The following is an 18,899-nucleotide window of genomic DNA, read 5'->3' on the forward strand; positions in this document are numbered from 1 at the left end:
TCTCCTCTCACGGCGGCACAAATATTTCGCTCGTGTTTTGGGGGGCAAAAGGACATTTGGCTGTTTTGCAACCCCATATTACCAACTCATCTTCCTCATTTTCCACGCGCACACTTTTTAAACTATTAAACGGTGTGTTTTTTGCAAAAATTTTCTATATGAAGGTTACTTAAAAAATCAAATTAATCCATTTTTTAAAAAAAATAGCTAATACTTAATTAATTACTCCCTCCGTCCCAAAAAAGACAAACCCTGGTTTCCGTGCCCAACATTTGACCATCTGTCTTATTTGAAAAAAAAATATGAAAAAAATTAAAAAGATAAGTCACGCATAAAATATTAATCATGTTTTATCATCTAACAATAATGAAAATACTAATTATAAAAAATTTTCATATAAGACGGACAGTCAAACGTTGGCACGGGAACTCACGGTTTACCTTTTTTTGGGACGGAGGGAGTATGTGTTAAAAGACCGCTCCGGTGCAGAAGGGCCCATCCTACACTTGCGATAAGGGCAAGTACTATAAGGTTCTAAGCACAAACTCCAAAGTGACATGTATGCTTAAATAATGATGTGGATGAGAGAAAAGAAGAGAAAGGAGAGGAGCCACCCCTCATGTAAGAGCAGGTACAATAGCAGGTTATAAACCGGTTGTAACTATATATCGAGAAGAAAAGAGAAGAGAGAGAAGAAAGCGGGCTACAGATTTGTAGCCGGCTGTAACACAGACTCCAAAATGTTATATGTGTATGAGAGGTGGGACCGTGTATTAATGATGTAGTATATTTTTATAGTTAACTATTGTATGAATGAGCTATTAGATTAGCTATAGATGTTTTGGAGCCAGTAGTTGGCTATACTATTGACCTTGCTCTAAGAGCAAGTTTAATAGTATAGCTGGCTACCGGCTCCAAAAGTTCCATGTCAACAAAAAATAATGGAAAGAGATTAGCTTGTAAAACAAGTAGCTACATTAGCACATTCCTCTAAAAGATTATCTTATAATCTTCTAATCTGATCAGCTCTTGCGATTGGCAGGGCAGCCATGCATGCATGGAACTATGTGCTGGAGCTAGCGACTAATTAAGCGCCAGCGTTTCTCTCTCCTTCCGTTCTCTCTGCTCCACCTCAACCAAAAACTAAATTGTTTATTCCTATCACCGGCTGACATAAGCCTATTGAACCTGCTCTAAGGGGCAACCTCCATACAAACTTCAATAAAGAAGAGAAAATAAGATGGCTGATTGGTGGCAAGTGTACTGGGACTAGTGTATTAAATACAATGCATTTACATAAGTTAATTTTAATTTTTGGATGGATAATGTGGATAAAATTAGAGGTGACCACCACATCTATTATAAAACTTGCCCTAGCACCCATTGTGGCTAGTGGAGCCACTGGAGCGCCTGTAGTTCCCCAAGGGCGAGAGGAGGACCCACCGGGCGATCTGGACCGTCCGTCTGCCGGACTGACTACCGGGGCCGCGGGTGGGCGGTCACCTCGCCGTCGACGCTCTGTGGGGCCCGCGCGGCGCACCTCGCGTTTCAAATTTGAAAACCGGCCTCGTTCGTTCTAGCCGTTTGGTGCTACAGCTACAGCGTAGTTGTACCAGTGCTCCGCTTCGTTACTCCGGTCACGTGCCACGTGAGATGCACGGTGCAAAATGGTGAGATTTGGCCGAAGCATTTATCCACCTTGGAGCGGGATTGCACGTTGCTACGCTCCTCTGATCCTCTGTGCCAGTAGGCGGCAGTCGCTCTACGTCGTCGCGGTTTCACTTGTAGAGTGCTGTACAGCAGAGTACAGGCAAATTCGGCCTGGTTGGATCAGTTCGGCGGCCCATGAAAACTGCCCCAGACTTATCCCAACTAAGGGACAGGCCGTCTTCCGTTCCGGGAAAGGAATAGGTTCACCGGAGGTCCCTCAACTTAACAGCGAGATTTTTTAAGGTCCCTAAACAACAAAACCATAAATGTGTACCCTAAACTCACACAAACCGTTCAAAAGAGGTCTCATGGCAGTATATGTAGGTGGTTTCGCTGACGTGGCATCCTAGTCAGCAAAAAAAAAATTAAAAAGTATGTAGGGCCCACATGTCAGTTACACATCGTCCTCTTCTCTTCTCTTTCTTTTCTTCTCCTCATCTTCTCTTTCTCTTCTTCTTCACTAAGTGAATACGATGGGCGATGGGCGGGCGGCGGGCGAGCGTCACGGCGGGTCCGCGCAGCAGCGAAGCGGCGACGGGCGCGGCCTATGGGCAGAATGGAGGCGGGTGGAACAACAGCGGGCGGAGCGGCGCTGGGATGCGGGCAGAGCGGCGATGGGCGGTGGCGAGAGAGCGGAAGGCAAGCGCAACGGACAGCGGGGGAGCATGGTGGCGGGCAAGTGGACAAGCACGGCAGGCGGAGGGGGGCCGTAACAGCGGAGGTGGCTGAAGAAGGAGCGTGGCGGCGGTGGGCGAGCTCCGCCACCCTACTCTGGCAGCCGTGTCGGCAGAGGCGGTGAGAGCGGTGCGCGGAGCGGACAGAGCGAACGAGCACGTCGTTCTCGCCGCTGGTTCCCCTCGCCAAGTACACCCTCTCTCGCGTCCCTGTCCTCATCCTCGCGCTCTCCGTCTCCGACCCCAACGTCCCGCTCGGCCCCGCCGTCGATGAGTCCTACACGCTTTCTGTGCTCCTGGACTCCGGATCGGCCGATATCTCCGCCACCACGTCATGGGGCATGGGGCGCCATCCGCTCTGCCCGCCGCCCACCCATCGCCGCTTTGTCCGCCGACCGCGCTCACCTGTCACCGTCGTCCGCCGCTCAGCTACCGCGCGGACCCGTTGTCTTTCTCGCCCGCCGCCCGCCCATCGCGCTCACTCAGTGAAGAAGAAGGGAAAGAGAAGAGGAGGAGAAGAAAATAAAGAGAAGTGTAACTGACATGTGGGCCCCATGTACTTTTTTATAAAAAATTTGCTGACTAGGATGTCACGTCAGCGAAACCACCCATATATACTGCCATGGGACATCCTTTGAACGTTTTGTATGAGTTTAGGGGTATACGTTTATGGTTTTGTAGTTTAGGGACCTCAACAAATCTCGCTGTAAAGTTGAGGGACCTCTGGTGAACTTATTCTTTCCGGGAAAAGAGAACAGTTTTGGGTCAGCATTAGGCCCGATGTACACGACTGGGCCTCGTTTAACAACTACTAGTACGTATTTAGGCCCAAGGGTCTGGAAGTTTGAAAGCCCATTTTCTCGTCAAGAATCGCTCTCTCAATCAACGAAGACGATGACTGGACGGGGAGAAAAAAGAAACAAACACATCCATGTCGAATCGAATCGAATCAAATCAAATCAAAACCTGCTTTTCTTATATAGAGAGATCAAATAGAATTTTCTTTTTGCCAAGTCAAATAATGCCTTCTTTGACAGTTAATCGGTCACACATTCACCCCATTTAGAGCAAGTATAATAGGAGGATGCAAGCCGACTAAATACTGAGGTAAAGGAGAAAAGAGAGGGGAGAAGCGGGCTATAAACTTACAAACTTACAGCCAGCTTGAACACAAGAACCAAAAAACTTTGTGAGAGATAAGTGGACCCAGTATTAATTGTAAAGAGCTAACTATTATATGGGTAGACCGTGAGAATGCTACAAAACCTTAAAGCCAATAAGTCGGCCGTATTATTAGCCTGGCTCTTAGAGCAAGTTTAATATTATAGCCACTACTAGCTCTAAGTCATCTATAGTCAATTCATACAATAGTTACATACTACACTATTAATATCCGGTCCCACCTGTCATACACACGTGTCTGGGAGTCCGTGCTATAGCTGGCTACAAATCTGTAACCCGTTGCTATTCTCTCTTCTCTTTTATCTACTTTAGATATATTTATAGCTAGCTTATAGATTGTTATTGTATCTGCTCTTAGTTTAGAACAAGTTTAATAGTATAGCCCACTACTAGCTTCAATTAATCTAAAGCCAATTCATACAATAGTTGCTTACTATACTATTAATATATGGTCCTACCTGTCATACACACATTGTGTCTTGAAGTCCGTGCTGCAGCTGGCTACAGATTGTAGCCCGCTGCTCTTCTCTCTCATATTTTATCTTATTAAAATATATTTATAGCTAACTAATAGTCTGCTATTATACCTACCATTAGGCTCCGTTCGTTACCTCCCTTTCCCAACCTCCCTCCCTTATTTTTCGTGCACATATTTTTCAAACTGCTAAACGGTGCGTTTTTTGTAAAAAAAATATACGAAAGTTGCTTAAAATATCATATTAATCTATTTTTTTAAAAAAATTAGTAAATACTATACTTCTAGGTGCTTTGTTTTGCCGGGAGGCCCCTTCCCAAACACAGCCCTGTAGGCTGTAGTACAGTGGAGTCATGGAGCAGTACTACTACTAGTAATCCCTCCGTTCAAAAATAAGTTTAATTCTAGTATAATTTATGTTCAACGTTTGACCGTTCGTCTTATTTGAAAAAAATAATTTTTTATTGTTATTAGATGATAAAACATGAATACTATTTTATGTGTGACTAATTTTTTTAATATTTTTTATAAATTTTTTAAATAAGACGGATGGTCAAAACGTTAAACACGGATATTTATTTATGGTTGTAATTATTTTTAGACGGAGGTAGTACTCCGTAGTCCTACATGTGACTCCGTGAGTCGTAACTCCTCCGGGTTCCGTGACCAATTAAGACGGCGACTAGCCGAAACGCCGAGCCCAACCAACCAATCAAGAACGACGACTACCCGAAACGCCGAGCCCAGCCAACTAACCTCCACTGTCGAGAGTCCGAACCCCAAAGGCAGGCAGGCACGGTCGGGTAGTTCGCGCCACGTCGCTTCGCGTCGCCTATATAGAACAGCAAAGCGACGACGCAGCAAATCGCGAACCCGCACGCAACCCCCGGTCCCGGTCCTCCCCCGGCCGGACGCCGGAGTCCGCAAGGCAAGCTCCCAAACGCCGCCGTCGCTGTCCCCACCGTCAAGCCGCCCCCGACCGCGTCCACATTCCACACTTGCCACCGCCCGTACAAGCGCCGATGGATCCTCGCTCGACGGCCGATCCTGCCAGCTCGAGTACTTCCACCTACTCCACCACCACCACCACCTCCCCTACCCCTACCCCCTCCCCCTCCTCGCTGCGGAAGCGGGTGCTCTCGATAGACACGTCGTCGCGTGACTCGCGTGGCTCGCCCGGCAGGGAGAGGGAGAGCAAGGCGCGGCAGGAGGAGGAGAGCGTGATGGCATCGGCGGCGGCGTCGGAGGCGGAGAGGGAGAGGGACGTGGAGGCGGCGGTGCCGGTGCCGATGAGCCCGGCGGGGCGGCTGTTCCGGGAGACCAACTTCAACTGTTACATCGTGGCGGTGATCGGGCTCGGCGCCCGGGTGGACGTCGCGGCGGCGCGCGCCGGGCTGGAGGCCACCCTCGTCCGCCACCCCCGCTTCTGCAGCGTCCAGGTAACTAAACCCACCGCTCCATGATCCCTTTGCATCGATTTCTCATCTCGTCCTCGATCGCCAACTTGCACCCAAAAAAATGCGCTCGTTTGGTGGCAAAATTAAATTTGCTGAAGCATCCCGCATCTCGGGCGCACATGGAGTTGAGACCGCCGTTGTCGACGCTGACACGCGCACGTTGTTCCTACTTGAAAAAAAAAATTCTGGGGCCGCGTGGAAGCATTGATTTCTGCTTCATTTTTCCGGTGGATGGACGCTCCTGGCGCCTCGCCGGCTCACTTTCTTGCGGTTGTCTGGGCTAGAATGGCTGCTTCCGAGGATACGCACGGCGGCCGTGACTCCGGCCAAAAACAAGCTGGGACAAAAGTAGGAAGTGGCTGTGCTGTGTGTACAATGCTCTTGCTAGCTTTCTCGAAGGCATCTGATGCTTGAACCGACCAATCCATTGGCTCAGCGAGCATTAATCCCGGCGAGAGATAGTGCGCGAAGCCACGAATCAGTGTGAATCACCATCACCTTTACTCCCCGTCAAATCTCTTTTGTGTTAGTTAACCGGGCTGTTATTGCCTGATTTATGGTTTGGATCGCGAAGTAGCTGGTTTGATACTGCACCCATGCCCTCCTATTAATGCGGTGGCAGATACAGAGCAGCCGTCCTAGACTATCGCTACTCATCAGCTACTGTGTTTATGACCGGGAGCAGCCGTTTGGCATGAAAATGTGGAGAGAATCATCCGAGAAGCTGGCTTTCATCGCGATGGATCGTCCACGTTTTCCAGCTGAAAGCAGATACCGGACATGTGGATTATAATTCCGCGACGTGCGGGATTTGAAGCAAATCAACGTCAGAATTAAGTACCGTCAGTCCGTCACTGTACGCACGGGGACGGCTCGCTTTTCTTCGTTAACCCCGTGTATGGATTGCGAGCCAGGTGAAACAAACATCTGTAGTGTGTTTGCTAGAGGCCTCCAGATCGTATTGCAAATCGTTAACTGCCAGTGGTAAGTAGTTAGGTTTCACCGAACCATGTTAGGTGGGATTACCGTCGCCCCACGATTTAATGGTTATCATTGTAATCATATAGCTACCACGAAAACCGTACGATTACCACGAAATATACCATGTTTTGAAAAAAACTATAAGGATTACCATATGTAATAATCATGATAATGATACGATTTTGTAAACCCTACTACTACGTGATCAATTGCTTTCGAATAAATCCTTTGGAACAGCGTTGCTATGCCTAGTTGCATAGTACGTGTTCGTAGTGTTTTCTCTCTTTTTTTTAAAAAAGGCAAAAGCTTTGCCATTTTTAAATTAGCTTTCATAGTGTAACACTGTCGGTAATGCTTGATCCATTGTATCCATTGTCTTTTTTCTGAACCTGTCGCATTCAGCGTACAGTTAAAAAAAAACACTTTAAGAAGTGCATTTCTGCAGGTGTCGGATGAGGCGAGCAAGCGGGCGAAGCCACGGTGGGTCCGGACGACAGTGAACCTGGACGACCACCTCATCTTCCCCGAGCTGGACCCCACCGCCACGTCAGCCAGCCCCGACCAGGTCATCGAGGACTACATGTCCACGCTGTCCACGCAGCCGATGGACCACTCCCGCCCGCTCTGGGAGCTCCACGTCCTCGACTTCCCGACCTCCGAGGCGGCCGCCACCGTCGCCGTCAGGATGCACCACTCCCTCGGCGACGGCGTCTCGCTGCTGTCCCTCCTCATCGCGTGCACGCGCAGCGCCGCCGACCCGGCGAGGCTGCCGGCGCTGCCGCCGGCGCCGGCGCGGCGGGACGGGCCAGTGTACGCACGCCGGCGACCGCCGCTCTCGGCGGGGATCGTGGCGCTCGCCGCGTGGGCCTGGTCCTACCTCGTGCTCGCCTTGCACACGCTCGTCGACGTCGCCTGCTTCGTCGCGACGTCGCTGTTCCTCCGCGACGCGCGCACGCCGCTCATGGGGACGGAGGGCGTCGAGTTCCGGCGCAAGCGGTTCGTCCACTGCACGCTCAGCCTCGACGACGTCAAGCTCGTCAAGAATGCCATGAAGTGTGTAAGACCATCTTCTCCCTATTCTTGGGTTCTTAGTTCTTGCTGAACTGCATATGTCAGCTTAACTCCTCTGAAACATCATACGAAATGTCATTCCTCCTGGTGTTTTTTCAGACTGTGAATGATGTGTTAGTTGGAGTGACTTCTGCAGCATTGTCGCGCTATTACTTCCGCAAAGAAAGTGAGTGATCTTCCTCCAAAGTTATCATGGGCTAATCGTACGTAGTATATATACTGCTAGCTGCATCTGAAGTCATGTTTTCTGAACTTATTCAGATGATACGAACAGCGAGAAGCGTACGCGACGAAAGCGCATCCGTGTGCGGTCTGCTCTTCTTGTTAACATCAGGAAAACACCTGGCTTACATGTAAGAAAAGGATTCATTATGATCTGTCCACTCTTATTATAATTTTCATGAATGGGTATTTCAGTTCCTTTTAGCAGTCAAGTCATGATAGTTACTGAACTTTTGGATATTTTGTTTCTGCTTTGAGCAGGTATTGGCAGAAATGATGAATTCCAACAAGAACAATGTTGCGAGATGGGGAAATCTAATTGGTTACATCGTACTTCCTTTCCGTATAGCCATGTTCCACGATCCTCTTGAATATATTCGTCAGGGGAAAAGAACAGTTGACAGGAAGAAGAGCTCGTTGGAAGCAATCTTCACTTATTGGAGCGGCAACCTAATAGTCAAACTTTTTGGCATTAAGGTATTGATTTCTCTACGTTATGTTTTGCTGGGATAATTAGTAGAGCAGTTTATTATCTGAATTTTGTCGATCATTAACCGGAGATGCTAACTGAGGCCATTTGTCTTTAGTTAATTAATCTGTTTATTCATTGGTGTAATGTACATGGCAACTTCTGTAGACTGCAGCTGCTCTCTGCCATGGCATGCTCGCTAATACCACTCTGTCATTCTCGAGCATGGTCGGACCTGCAGAGAAGGTGGAGTTCTACGGGCATCCTATCGAGTACATTGCCCCAAGTGTATATGGGCATCCACATGTAAGTAACCACTTGTTTTTTTTTTAATGAGAAAATAAGTTCATTTGTAAAGGTTGCACGTCAGCTTTCACACGTCATTGATATATTATCACCTGCTTTGCTTGAAACATAGATAACTGTTCAGAAGTCACCGTTTTTAATTAATTTGGTGATGACATGTAGCGATTAAGTTTCAGGCATAAAGTGAAACATTTCCAATGATAATTCTCCAGTTGTGATTGCAAGCCTTTTTTGTCAAAGAGACATGACTCATGAGTGCTTCGACTTTTACATAGGCACACCTGAAAGCACCCAATCATTTCATTTGAATATGTGCAGGCACTGACAGTACATTACCAGAGCTACATGAACATTATCAAGCTTGTCCTCGCCGTCGATGATGCACAGTTCCCGGATGCTCACCAGCTGCTGGATGATTTCGCTGAGTCCCTCAGGCTTATCCGGCAGGCAGCTTCAACAAAATCATAGAAGCAGCTAGACTGTTTTTTCTCTCACTTTTTGAGATTGGTAGTAAGCACAAAGAATCACAGTGCACCCTCCAATCAGTAAAAACTTAGTTGTACCACAATTTTCAGCATTCAATATTCTTGTCACAATAAAATGGCCCCATCTGGACTGCCTAATTTTGACACCATCTACTGACATGTCGGTCCTTCAGATTTCCTTTTCCCTGAAAGGACCGTCCGGCTTGTCCTGTTAACGGTTACGGCTCTACAAATCCTGGAATTCTGCATCTCCTAACAGAAGCAACCCGAATCTCACAGCACGTACACAGATTCACCACACCTCCCTCCCACATAGAAACTCTCTTACGAATATGCTACAATCCATGTCACGTGTTCACGGCGCAGCAGTAGCAAACGGATCAGAACCTCTTGCTTCAAAATCACATGACTTTATTCTTGATAGGGAAAACTATTTTAAACTCTTAAAAGGATGTTCACTTATTATTTACATATCATTCAAATGGTTATAATTTTTTTTAAAAAAATAAGTAGATATATTAATATGTGATATATCACTACACAAATACTACCTCCGTCCCAGTATATTTGATGTTTAACTTCCTATCCATTGTCCCACAATGCTTGATGTTTTAGCAAGGAGCATAAACGTGGGGCCGTGCAACAGCGTACGATTCAAAATTTACTAATCGGGTTTCCAGGAACAACAGCTCATCCATGATTCCACCGTGGCAGGAACTGCGGTGTATTCTTGGTTTGAAATGACTACTCATCATGGTTATTCAAAGTAGCTAGTATTCCAGTTAGGACTATATGGTAATTTTCACCAGAGCTTAATTTGGTGTGCGTCTCTCTCTCTCTCTCTCTCTCTATATATATATATATATATATATATATATATATATATATACACATACGACTTCTATATTTCGCAACGAAAAAACAAATTAAACTACAACCATCTAATGTGTATTCATAATTAAATTTGTTTTTCCGGTTGTGATATGTAGAAGTTGAATTTTATTTTGCATGTTTGTAAAGTGGCATGTTAATAATACATTTTCTCAAATTATTCTATAACTATTTGATTTTAAAATCCACTATCTTCATGATAGGTCCTGGACTCACAAGTTATGGAGAACGGCACGGTTTTTTCAACAGTAGAGGATCTCGCTCCGTAGCAAACCGTACGCGACGAATACGTGGGGTCGTGGGCCGCTTTTGCCCGTTTTGCACTCCAAGCTCCCCACACCGTGCGAGCGTCGGTCCGTTCGCTCGCCTCCAGATCTGGAGGAGATCCATCCATCCATCCATCCACCGAGACGGCGCGGGCCGCGCGCGCAAGGAGAGGGACACCCAAACCGGCACCACCAACAACCACACACCTCCTCCGCTAGCTGCACCAATCATAGGCGCGCAGAGACCACGGGGCCCCAGCCGCAGCGACACGCCACCAGCAAAATCTCCTCTACTAGCTCATCCAAAGCGCCACCAACTGATGACTGCAACCTCTCATCAACCGGCTCTCTCCTCCTCCTAAACCGGGCAGCTTCTCTCTCTCGCGTTGCTGCCGCGCGCGGGGCACACAGCTAAGCTAGTGTCGCCATTGCCATTGTCTTGGAAGGAGGTTGGTTAGCATGGCTCGCGTGTCGGCGGCGGCGGTTGCCGTGCTGGTGGTGGCGTTCGCGGCGGCGGCGGCGGCGCAGGAGAGCTGCAACACCGAGCTGCCGGGCGTGCTCGTCGGCAACTACTCCGGCCTGAATTGCCAGCCGGTCTGGAACAATTTCGTGCTCCGGGTAAGTGGTTTCTCCCACCGCCATTGTTCTTACCTGTTCTTCTCAGCACATAATTGAGGTTGTGTAGCGCTGTTCGAGCATAGCTAGCTCTAAGTTCAGTACTCTGCGTGTGCTTGCAATGAGCTGAGATCTGCAAGGATTTCAGGTGGATCTAGTTTGTACCTAACCTGCTAGGACATTGCCAACTGCCCAACTGAAATTGATGTATGATTCGCTAGTGCAGCAGTAAGCCAGTAACTTTTCAGTGACAGTAAAACAGTGAATTCGAGCAAACCAAACCACACAATTGCCAAGAAAAATCCTGAAGTATTACAGTTAGTTTCGACTCTACCATTCCAAAACAATCTCAATTCAGACTCTCATACAATTATGACAATGTAAATCACTTCCATTTTCTAAAAATTCGGACTCTCACATACTCCAATGCATATATGCGCAGTATCACCAAGACAAGAACAACGTGCTGAGGGTGGTGCTGTCGACGATGTACAGCACGGGGTGGGTGGGGATGGGGTTCTCCCGGGACGGCCTCATGGTGGGCTCGAGCGCCATGGTCGGGTGGATCGGGCGGAAGGGCCTCCCGCACGTCAAGCAGTTCGCGCTGCGCGGCAAGACGAGCGGCAAGGTGGTCGTCAACCGCGGCTTCCTCGTCTCCAACTCCAACAACCACGACCACACCGTCGTGGTGCAGCAGGCCAGGATCTACGTCGCGTTCCAGCTCCAGTTCTCCTACCGACTCACCCACCAGCACATCATCCTCGCCTTCGGCTCCTCCATCCCCGTCAACAACAAGCTCACCAAGCACCAGGACAAGACATCCTTCACCTTCGATTTCACCACTGGTACATATATATTCCCTCTATTTCAGATTATAAGACGTGTCAAAGTCAAACTATTTTAAATTTAACTAAGTTTATACATAAATATAGTAATATTTATAATACTAAATTAGTTTCATTAAATCAATAATTGAATATATTTTCATAATAAATTTGTGTTGAGTTGAAAGTATTATTTTTTCTATAAACTTGGTTAAATTTGAAGCAGTTTGACTTTGACCAATGTCAAAACGTTTTATAATTTTCAGAGGGAGTATATTATATGCTTCTCATCAACCTGATCTTGATCTTCTCCTCTCTCCCTCTGTTTAATTTGGACAACTTGACATTTTCGCTGCACTATGTGTGAGGTTCAGAGTGAAGTCCCTGACGGTGGTTAGCAAATCTGTTGATGAATGACATTGCACCTAACTGGAAAATTGAATAATAGGAGTAACAAATTACAGTTGACATCTTAGTCGATCCTATATACCTTAAAAAATGAGCTGACAATATCACTTGAACTGTAATCAATGTGTCAGTTAGCGAAAAAGGTGTTTGATTCTTGAAGTTTCAGTCGTCAGTCGCCACTTTTCTGTTGCCGTATCAACATTCTTCCTTGGTGGCATTATGTGCACAACAAGATGCTTTTACACACTCCGTCTTCAAATACTAGACCTCTTATTGGATACTACTCATATTCATCTTTAAACTTTAACTACTTATCTTTTAAAAAACTATATAAATATTTAATCAAGTGTTGCATCCTAAATATACGGCCCCATCGTATCACTCAAACGAAAAATAATTTGTGAATAAAACTTTTATATGTATTTTCTTAGCGATTTAAAAACAGAGACTGAAAAATAAACTTTAATGAAAAAAAACCCCAAATCAATTTTAAATTTGATGTTGAAAATTTAAATTTTGGCTGATAAGCATAAGTATAAGCGAAAAGATGAGGCCGATAGTTGTGAAACTTGAGGGAGCATTTTCGAAAACATTTTTTTTACAGCAGAGTTGATGAATCTGCAGGTAAAGCTTTCGTGGACGGGTCGTTCCCCTACGGTCTGAGGAGGGCACACGGTGCTCTGAACCTGTTCGCGTGGGGCGTCCTGATGCCGATCGGCGCCATCCTGGCGCGCTACTTCCGGCGGATGGACCCTCTCTGGTTCTACCTCCACGTCGGCGTCCAGTTCGTCGCCTTCATCATCGGCCTCGCCGGCGTCGTCGCCGGAGTTGCCCTCTACAACAAGATCCAGGCCGACATCCCGGCGCACAGGGGCCTCGGCATCTTCATCCTCGTCCTCGGCATCCTTCAGGTCGTCACCCATTGCACGCATCACATCTCTCTGCTCCGTTCTTGCAGAAAGCAAGCACGGTCACTGCATGAACAGAACAGATGAACTGATGATGATGATGATTTTCTGAAATGTTTCAGATTTTGGCGTTCTTCCTGCGGCCGAACACGGACTCCAAGTACCGGAAGTATTGGAACTGGTACCACCACTGGTCGGGCAGGCTGGTGCTGTTCTTCGCCGCCGTCAACATCGTGCTCGGTATCCACGTCGGCGGCGGGGACAACTCGTGGAAGATCGGGTACGGCTTCAACCTCGCCATCATCCTCCTCGCCGTCATCGGGCTGGAGTTCATGCTGCGGACGAGGTGGTCCAAGGAAAGCGAGCCCACGCCGACGTACTAGGCGCGGCGCCGGCGGCCGCCGTCGATGCCGCGAACCCACTATTTTTTGGTTTTTTTTTGTGCCCTTGGGCGCTGGACTGTGTCTTAGCTCTGGTGGTGTTGTGATTGTTTTTTGGCCTTCTGTGCTGTTCGATTTTCTGCATGTTGCTGTCAAGTGAAACTGTGAAAAAGTGTAAGCGTGAGCAGGTGCAGTTGCACTATGCCACAATTGATAGGTTTTCGTTTTTGTTTCTGAGATGCACTGTCCTGAGGTGTAAGACCACTTGCTTAGCAGAAAAAGTCAATGACGGTCATGGTGCATAGGACAACTGCTGCTAGGAGTTTACAGCGTACCAGATAGTAGTTCACAGTTCAGGACATTTCTGATCGAAATTTTCAAAATGTTGAATACACAAGAGTATCTCGGTAGGACTTGGCACCGATCAAAAAAATTCAGCTAAAAAAACAGATTCAGCAAAAATATATTCAAAATTCAAAATGTTTTTTTTGGAATATTCAATAAGCACATCTTTGCATTAAGAGAAATAAAAGTTATTTATGAGCCAACTAAAAGACAAAAAAAAAAGAGAAGGGGAACGGGAAAGGGGAAACTGAAAAGAGCAAAACTGCGAAAACCTATTCTCGCTACAGAAGTTGGTGATCACCAGGACCCCTAGTAGCTAAGGGGCTGTTTGGTTGCTGCCCTCGCCTGGAGACCATTGCTCAGGCAGGTCGATCCGACCGCAGGCGACCGAAATTGGACGCCTGAGATCGACGCCTGAGCTAGGCGCGAATCTGAGGGCAGCAAACACGCCCTAAACTCCTAACGTCGGCATTAACGCATTAGCCAAACGCCAAAAGCCCCGCCTTCCGCAGCCATAGCCTTCCCTACCTCCGCCCAGGATCTCTGTTGAAAGTTGAACATCCTATTTTCCGTTCCTTTCAAATTGTCCATGCTACAAGAGTTGCAATAGTGTTGAACCCTCGTCGAAGAACCTTGGTGAGAGCCACTAGTAAAACAAATTCTCACGCATCGACAGACTGTATGGCTACCCAATTGCCTTGAGCGCCAGTCTTCCGGGCATACGACCAAGATATGATTGATATTGTCCTCTTGCTGATCGAAAAGGACACAACGACCAGGGTGTGCTAGCCCATGACTACGGAGGCGGTCGGCCACCTAGCACATGTTTAGAGTGACTAGCCAGACGAAGTAGCGACAACAAAGTGGTGCCAACGACTTCTAGAGAATTTAGGTCCCGTTTGGCACAGCTCTAGTTCTCAACTCCAACTTACCTAGAGCTAGAGTTGTGCCAAATGGTACAGATTCTTCATTTTTCGGAGCGGAGTTAATAGAATTGCTCCACAAATTTGTATTACGGGGGTGGAGCTGTATTTTTTTTCTCCTCCACAGCTCCACTCTACCCCCAAAAGACCCACTACCCTTTAATTTTTTAATGTATTTACGCAAAAATGCCAATGAACTACCTCCTTCAAACCCCTCTCATCTCGTTCTCTCTCCTCCCCATCTTCCTCCCGACCTAGGCGACGACTGACGAAGGGTTGCGGTGGAGTCGACGGCGGGCGCATGTCGCGGTTGTGAAGCGATGCGCGTGGCAGCAGGTGGCGACGCGCGGGCTGACTGGCGGCGGCACGCGAGCGGAGCGGCGTTGGCAGGCGCGGGCTGACTGCTGGCGGCACGCGAGTGGAGTGGCGTCGGTGACGCGTGGTCTGACCGCCGGAGGCAGTGGCGTCAACAAGGTGTTTGATGAAATGGCGACAAGAGATGTGGTAGCGTGGAGCTGACAAATCTAGCCAAACACTTTCTATACCCACCTCAGTTTCTATTGGAGCTGGTTTCCACTGGAGTTGGAGTTTGTAACTCTACCAAACGGAACCTTAAAATGTTCATTAAAAATATTGGAATTCTAGTCCCTAAAATATTTTCTTACCCCAAAACTGTGAGCTCTCTGAGACATCCGGATCAGAAGTTCAGAACCAATCACACCACCGCTTGGAGTGGATTGAGTTCAGGTGCAGTCATTACTATGCCTTCAACTTTAGCAATTGCAATGTAGCTGATGAATAAAAACCAACAGCTCAGGGTGTGTTTAGTTGGGGAAAAGGAAATTTTTGGGTGTCACATCGGACGTTTGATCGGATGTCGGAAGGGGTTTTCGGACACGAATGAAAAATCTAATTTCAGAACTCGCCTGGAAACCGCGAGACGAATCTTTTGAGACTAATTAAGCCGTCATTAGCATATGTGGGTTACTGTAGCACTTATGGCTAATCACGGACTATTTAGGCTTAAAAGATTCGTCTCACAATTTCCCCCATAATTGTGCAATTAGTTTTTCTTTTTATCTATATTTAATGCTTCATGCATATGTCCAAAGATTCGATGTGATGTTTTTGGGAAAAAAAATTTGGGAACTAAACGGGCCCTCAGACCATTAGAAAACATGAATTACTGTAGTGAATTTCTCCTGTAGCGATTACTATATCATCAAGGTGTGAATGTGTAATAGCAAGGCACAGCAAATCTGAGCCTTTAGCTCTATCAATCCAACGGTTATAATGTGCTCCAACTGTTAAAGTTGCATTCGTTACTACTTACTATAACTGCACACATGATCTGAATTCGTTTGGAGCAGCAGGCTGCGCGGCGGGCGGCAGGCTCACGCTGATACAGGCCGCGCCGGTGCCGCCCAACCCAGCAAAGCAAAGCAGCCGCAGCAGCCCACGCACGCCACGCGCTCCAAGCGGCCCGCTGCATGCCACAACCGCGCAGTCCGCTCGGCGCCCGCAATGGCGCAACTCGCGCATCAGCGACGGCAAGCGCTGGCTCTGTGGCTGCACCTGCACCTGCATTGCTGCGGTCAGCGTACGTGCGTATTTGGTGTGTCAACTGGCTTGTTTACGACTTGATTTCGCACCCAGGAAAACACCAAATTGGGGTTCGTACAAGTAAGGCAAGGAAACCGATCCTACTGTAGCACAGCCTAACATACGTTGCTAATGAGGGTAGGTTTGGGATATTTTTGCGATGCAGCGTGACGGGAGATTTAGTTCCGGTGTCGGTCTGAAATCTGAATGGATTATATTAGGCATTAAATTGCCCGTAATCCAAACTCCGAAGGTGACATGAAGAGGTCCAAAGAGTGGCAATCACATTAACGACCACACTTGATGAAAACAGAGAGATGCCCTTCCTTTGCAACGGTGGGGATTCCATACTTTCATACCACTGGATTTGGCCCTAAGGCTACACATGGGTATATGAACTCCGTCTTTCGCCCCATATGGATGCACCAATGTGCATGGAAAATATCATAAAAACTGCAGGAGTGTAACTTTGGGTTATAAAACACGGATTGAAATTTTGGCATTTGTTTATCATATTAATACTAGCAGCTTGTCTTATTTATTTATACTCCACTTTGTGTGGATCTTTTTTAGTGATGTATTTGTGGTTCATTCATTACCAATAAAAACTACATTTAGCATGGACCATTTATAATAGTGTGTTTGTTGGTCTTTGTGTGTCTTTGACACAATGATAACCATCCATTATCTAGAAAAAAAACTATGTTTAGTGTGGATCACTTGTAATAATGTGTATTGTTGTGCTTTCTTCTTTTTTTTTGCGGGGATATTGTTGTGCTTTCTGTTCCTTCAATACAAACAGACCGGTATACAAACCGTGGCGTGGCTTTCTTACCCATGCGACGGTTTTTAGGCATTACAAAGATGGCAATTACATGATTGACATATAAAGAAAAGATTGTTAGAAGAAATCTTGTGAGTATATTGAATTCAATGGTTGTGTTGCAATGCAAGAAATACAATTTTGTCTTTCCTCTAGCTACATGGATCCTCAACCTCCCAAATACATTCTTATATTGTTGCTGGTTCTTAGTGTTAGAGTTTATTTAAAACATGATTGAATTGTATCGAGTCCGCCCTTCTATTTTGATCCTTCCATATTTCCTCTATCTCTCTATATAAACCGCCCCTCGATGCTCAACGCAACAACTGACATTACACGTTACCATCTCTCTCACACAAGCTTTCATGTCATTATAGCGGGTGGTTTAGTGCCGTTACAAACTTCCCCACTACTGCCGCCCTTAGGAAGATGGGTCTCTTGGGGGCGCCCCACCTCTTCTCGCTTAGCTTTTCGTCATCGTCTATGCGTCCATGCCATCTTTAGGCAACAACAAGCCATTATATATCCATCGCTCCCGATCTCCTTGACCTATACTCCTCCTAGTTTTTTCATTCTTCGCTTGATAGTGAATTGCTTGGTCACCACAGCTGGTGGCTGGGCCTATGCCTCCTCTGTCCCATCTCTGATCGGAGGGCTGAAGTTGTCGCCGAAGCATGGAGCTGTTCCCCCCAACCACACTAGTTTTCTTTCTCATCGTCATCTGCACCACAATTCGCTTGGATCTGCCTCGACTCCGATTTGCTAAACTCTCTCAAGCTTCTTCGCATGGCTGCCTGATCAGTGAGTCGCTACCGTCCCCCAGGGCCCGTCTCCGTCACCGTCGCTCAGTGGGCCTTGGTCTCTGCCGAGGTTATCAAATTCCTACCGGTATCCTTATATTCCTCCTCTTCTCATAGGTCCAAGCTAACATGTCTCTTTATCTTCCCTCTCATATCTAAATCATTCAAAATTGAAATTCATGTGATTTTTCTATGATTGAACCAAACACCTCAAATTCACTTCCAATATGGCCTCACTATTCATGGCATTTAATTATCAAAAATTATATTTCTTTGTTTTCTTCAATTATGCATTTCAAAATGAACTGGATCTCTAAGTAAGTTAAGGCACGAAATCAATGTAGGCTCTGTTTAGATCCTCCAAAATGGCAAAAGTTTTGCCATTTTGTAGCACTTTTTGCCATTTTGGATCTAAACACTAGTAGCAAAAGTTGGCAATTTGGCATTTGGCATTTGCTAGTCCATAATAGCAAATTGTGCCAAAAAGTGCTTTGGGACCACTTCCTCTCTCTTTCTCTCTCTCACTTTAGTGCTAGAATGACAAAACTTTAACATGCATCTAAACACCAACTAGTATTTTTGCAATGCCAAAACTTTTGCCACCAAAACTTTTACCATTTGCCATTATAAATGGATCTAAACAGGCCCGTATTCCTCGTATAGAACAGTGATCCATGTATAGAATTTTACCAATCCCATTACTTTGTTCTAAAACATCTTTGGATTGGATAAAATTAATTTTTCTTGGTAACTGAAAAGTAAGAAACTCTGGAAACCGGCGTCTCGTAGTCGTAGTACCGGCCACGCAAGACCCGGGGAGTCCTCACGCTCTCCTCCCTCTTCGCGCTCCCATGACCCATCAATCCGTGACGTGGAAGTGGATAAGCACATCCACGTCCTCACGCTATCCAATCCTGGCCGTCCGTCCCCAACCCCCACGTCACGTCTTCTCCTACCTAAATCGCACACGAGATGTATATCACTCTGCTTTTCTGGGGCCACGTAGTTGCTGGACCCACACGGCAGTGTCCATTTTGTCCGCGCAGGTGCTGCGAGGACAAACCCACCGTCAGTGACTGGAT

The 18,899-nt window shown here is 46.8% G+C and overlaps 2 protein-coding genes across 2 annotated transcripts; both read left to right on the forward strand.

Moving 5' to 3' along the window:
• Positions 1–4,920: 4,920 nt before the first annotated feature.
• LOC127774802 (wax ester synthase/diacylglycerol acyltransferase 11-like) lies at positions 4,921–9,170 on the forward strand. The gene is made up of 7 exons (XM_052301093.1): positions 4,921–5,480; positions 6,925–7,536; positions 7,650–7,716; positions 7,812–7,903; positions 8,034–8,249; positions 8,410–8,547; positions 8,866–9,170. The coding sequence occupies exons 1-7, from the start codon at positions 5,064–5,066 to the stop codon at positions 9,013–9,015; spliced, it is 1,692 nt and encodes a 563-aa protein (XP_052157053.1). The 5' UTR covers positions 4,921–5,063; the 3' UTR covers positions 9,016–9,170.
• A 1,343-nt stretch (positions 9,171–10,513) lies between these two features.
• Positions 10,514–13,561, forward strand: LOC127774808 (cytochrome b561 and DOMON domain-containing protein At3g61750-like). The gene is made up of 4 exons (XM_052301100.1): positions 10,514–10,807; positions 11,247–11,649; positions 12,661–12,947; positions 13,067–13,561. The coding sequence occupies exons 1-4, from the start codon at positions 10,649–10,651 to the stop codon at positions 13,325–13,327; spliced, it is 1,110 nt and encodes a 369-aa protein (XP_052157060.1). The 5' UTR covers positions 10,514–10,648; the 3' UTR covers positions 13,328–13,561.
• The last annotated feature ends 5,338 nt before the right edge of the window (positions 13,562–18,899 follow it).

Source organism: Oryza glaberrima, chromosome 5 (assembly GCF_000147395.1).
Source record: "Oryza glaberrima chromosome 5, OglaRS2, whole genome shotgun sequence".
Classification (NCBI taxonomy): domain Eukaryota; kingdom Viridiplantae; phylum Streptophyta; class Magnoliopsida; order Poales; family Poaceae; genus Oryza; species Oryza glaberrima.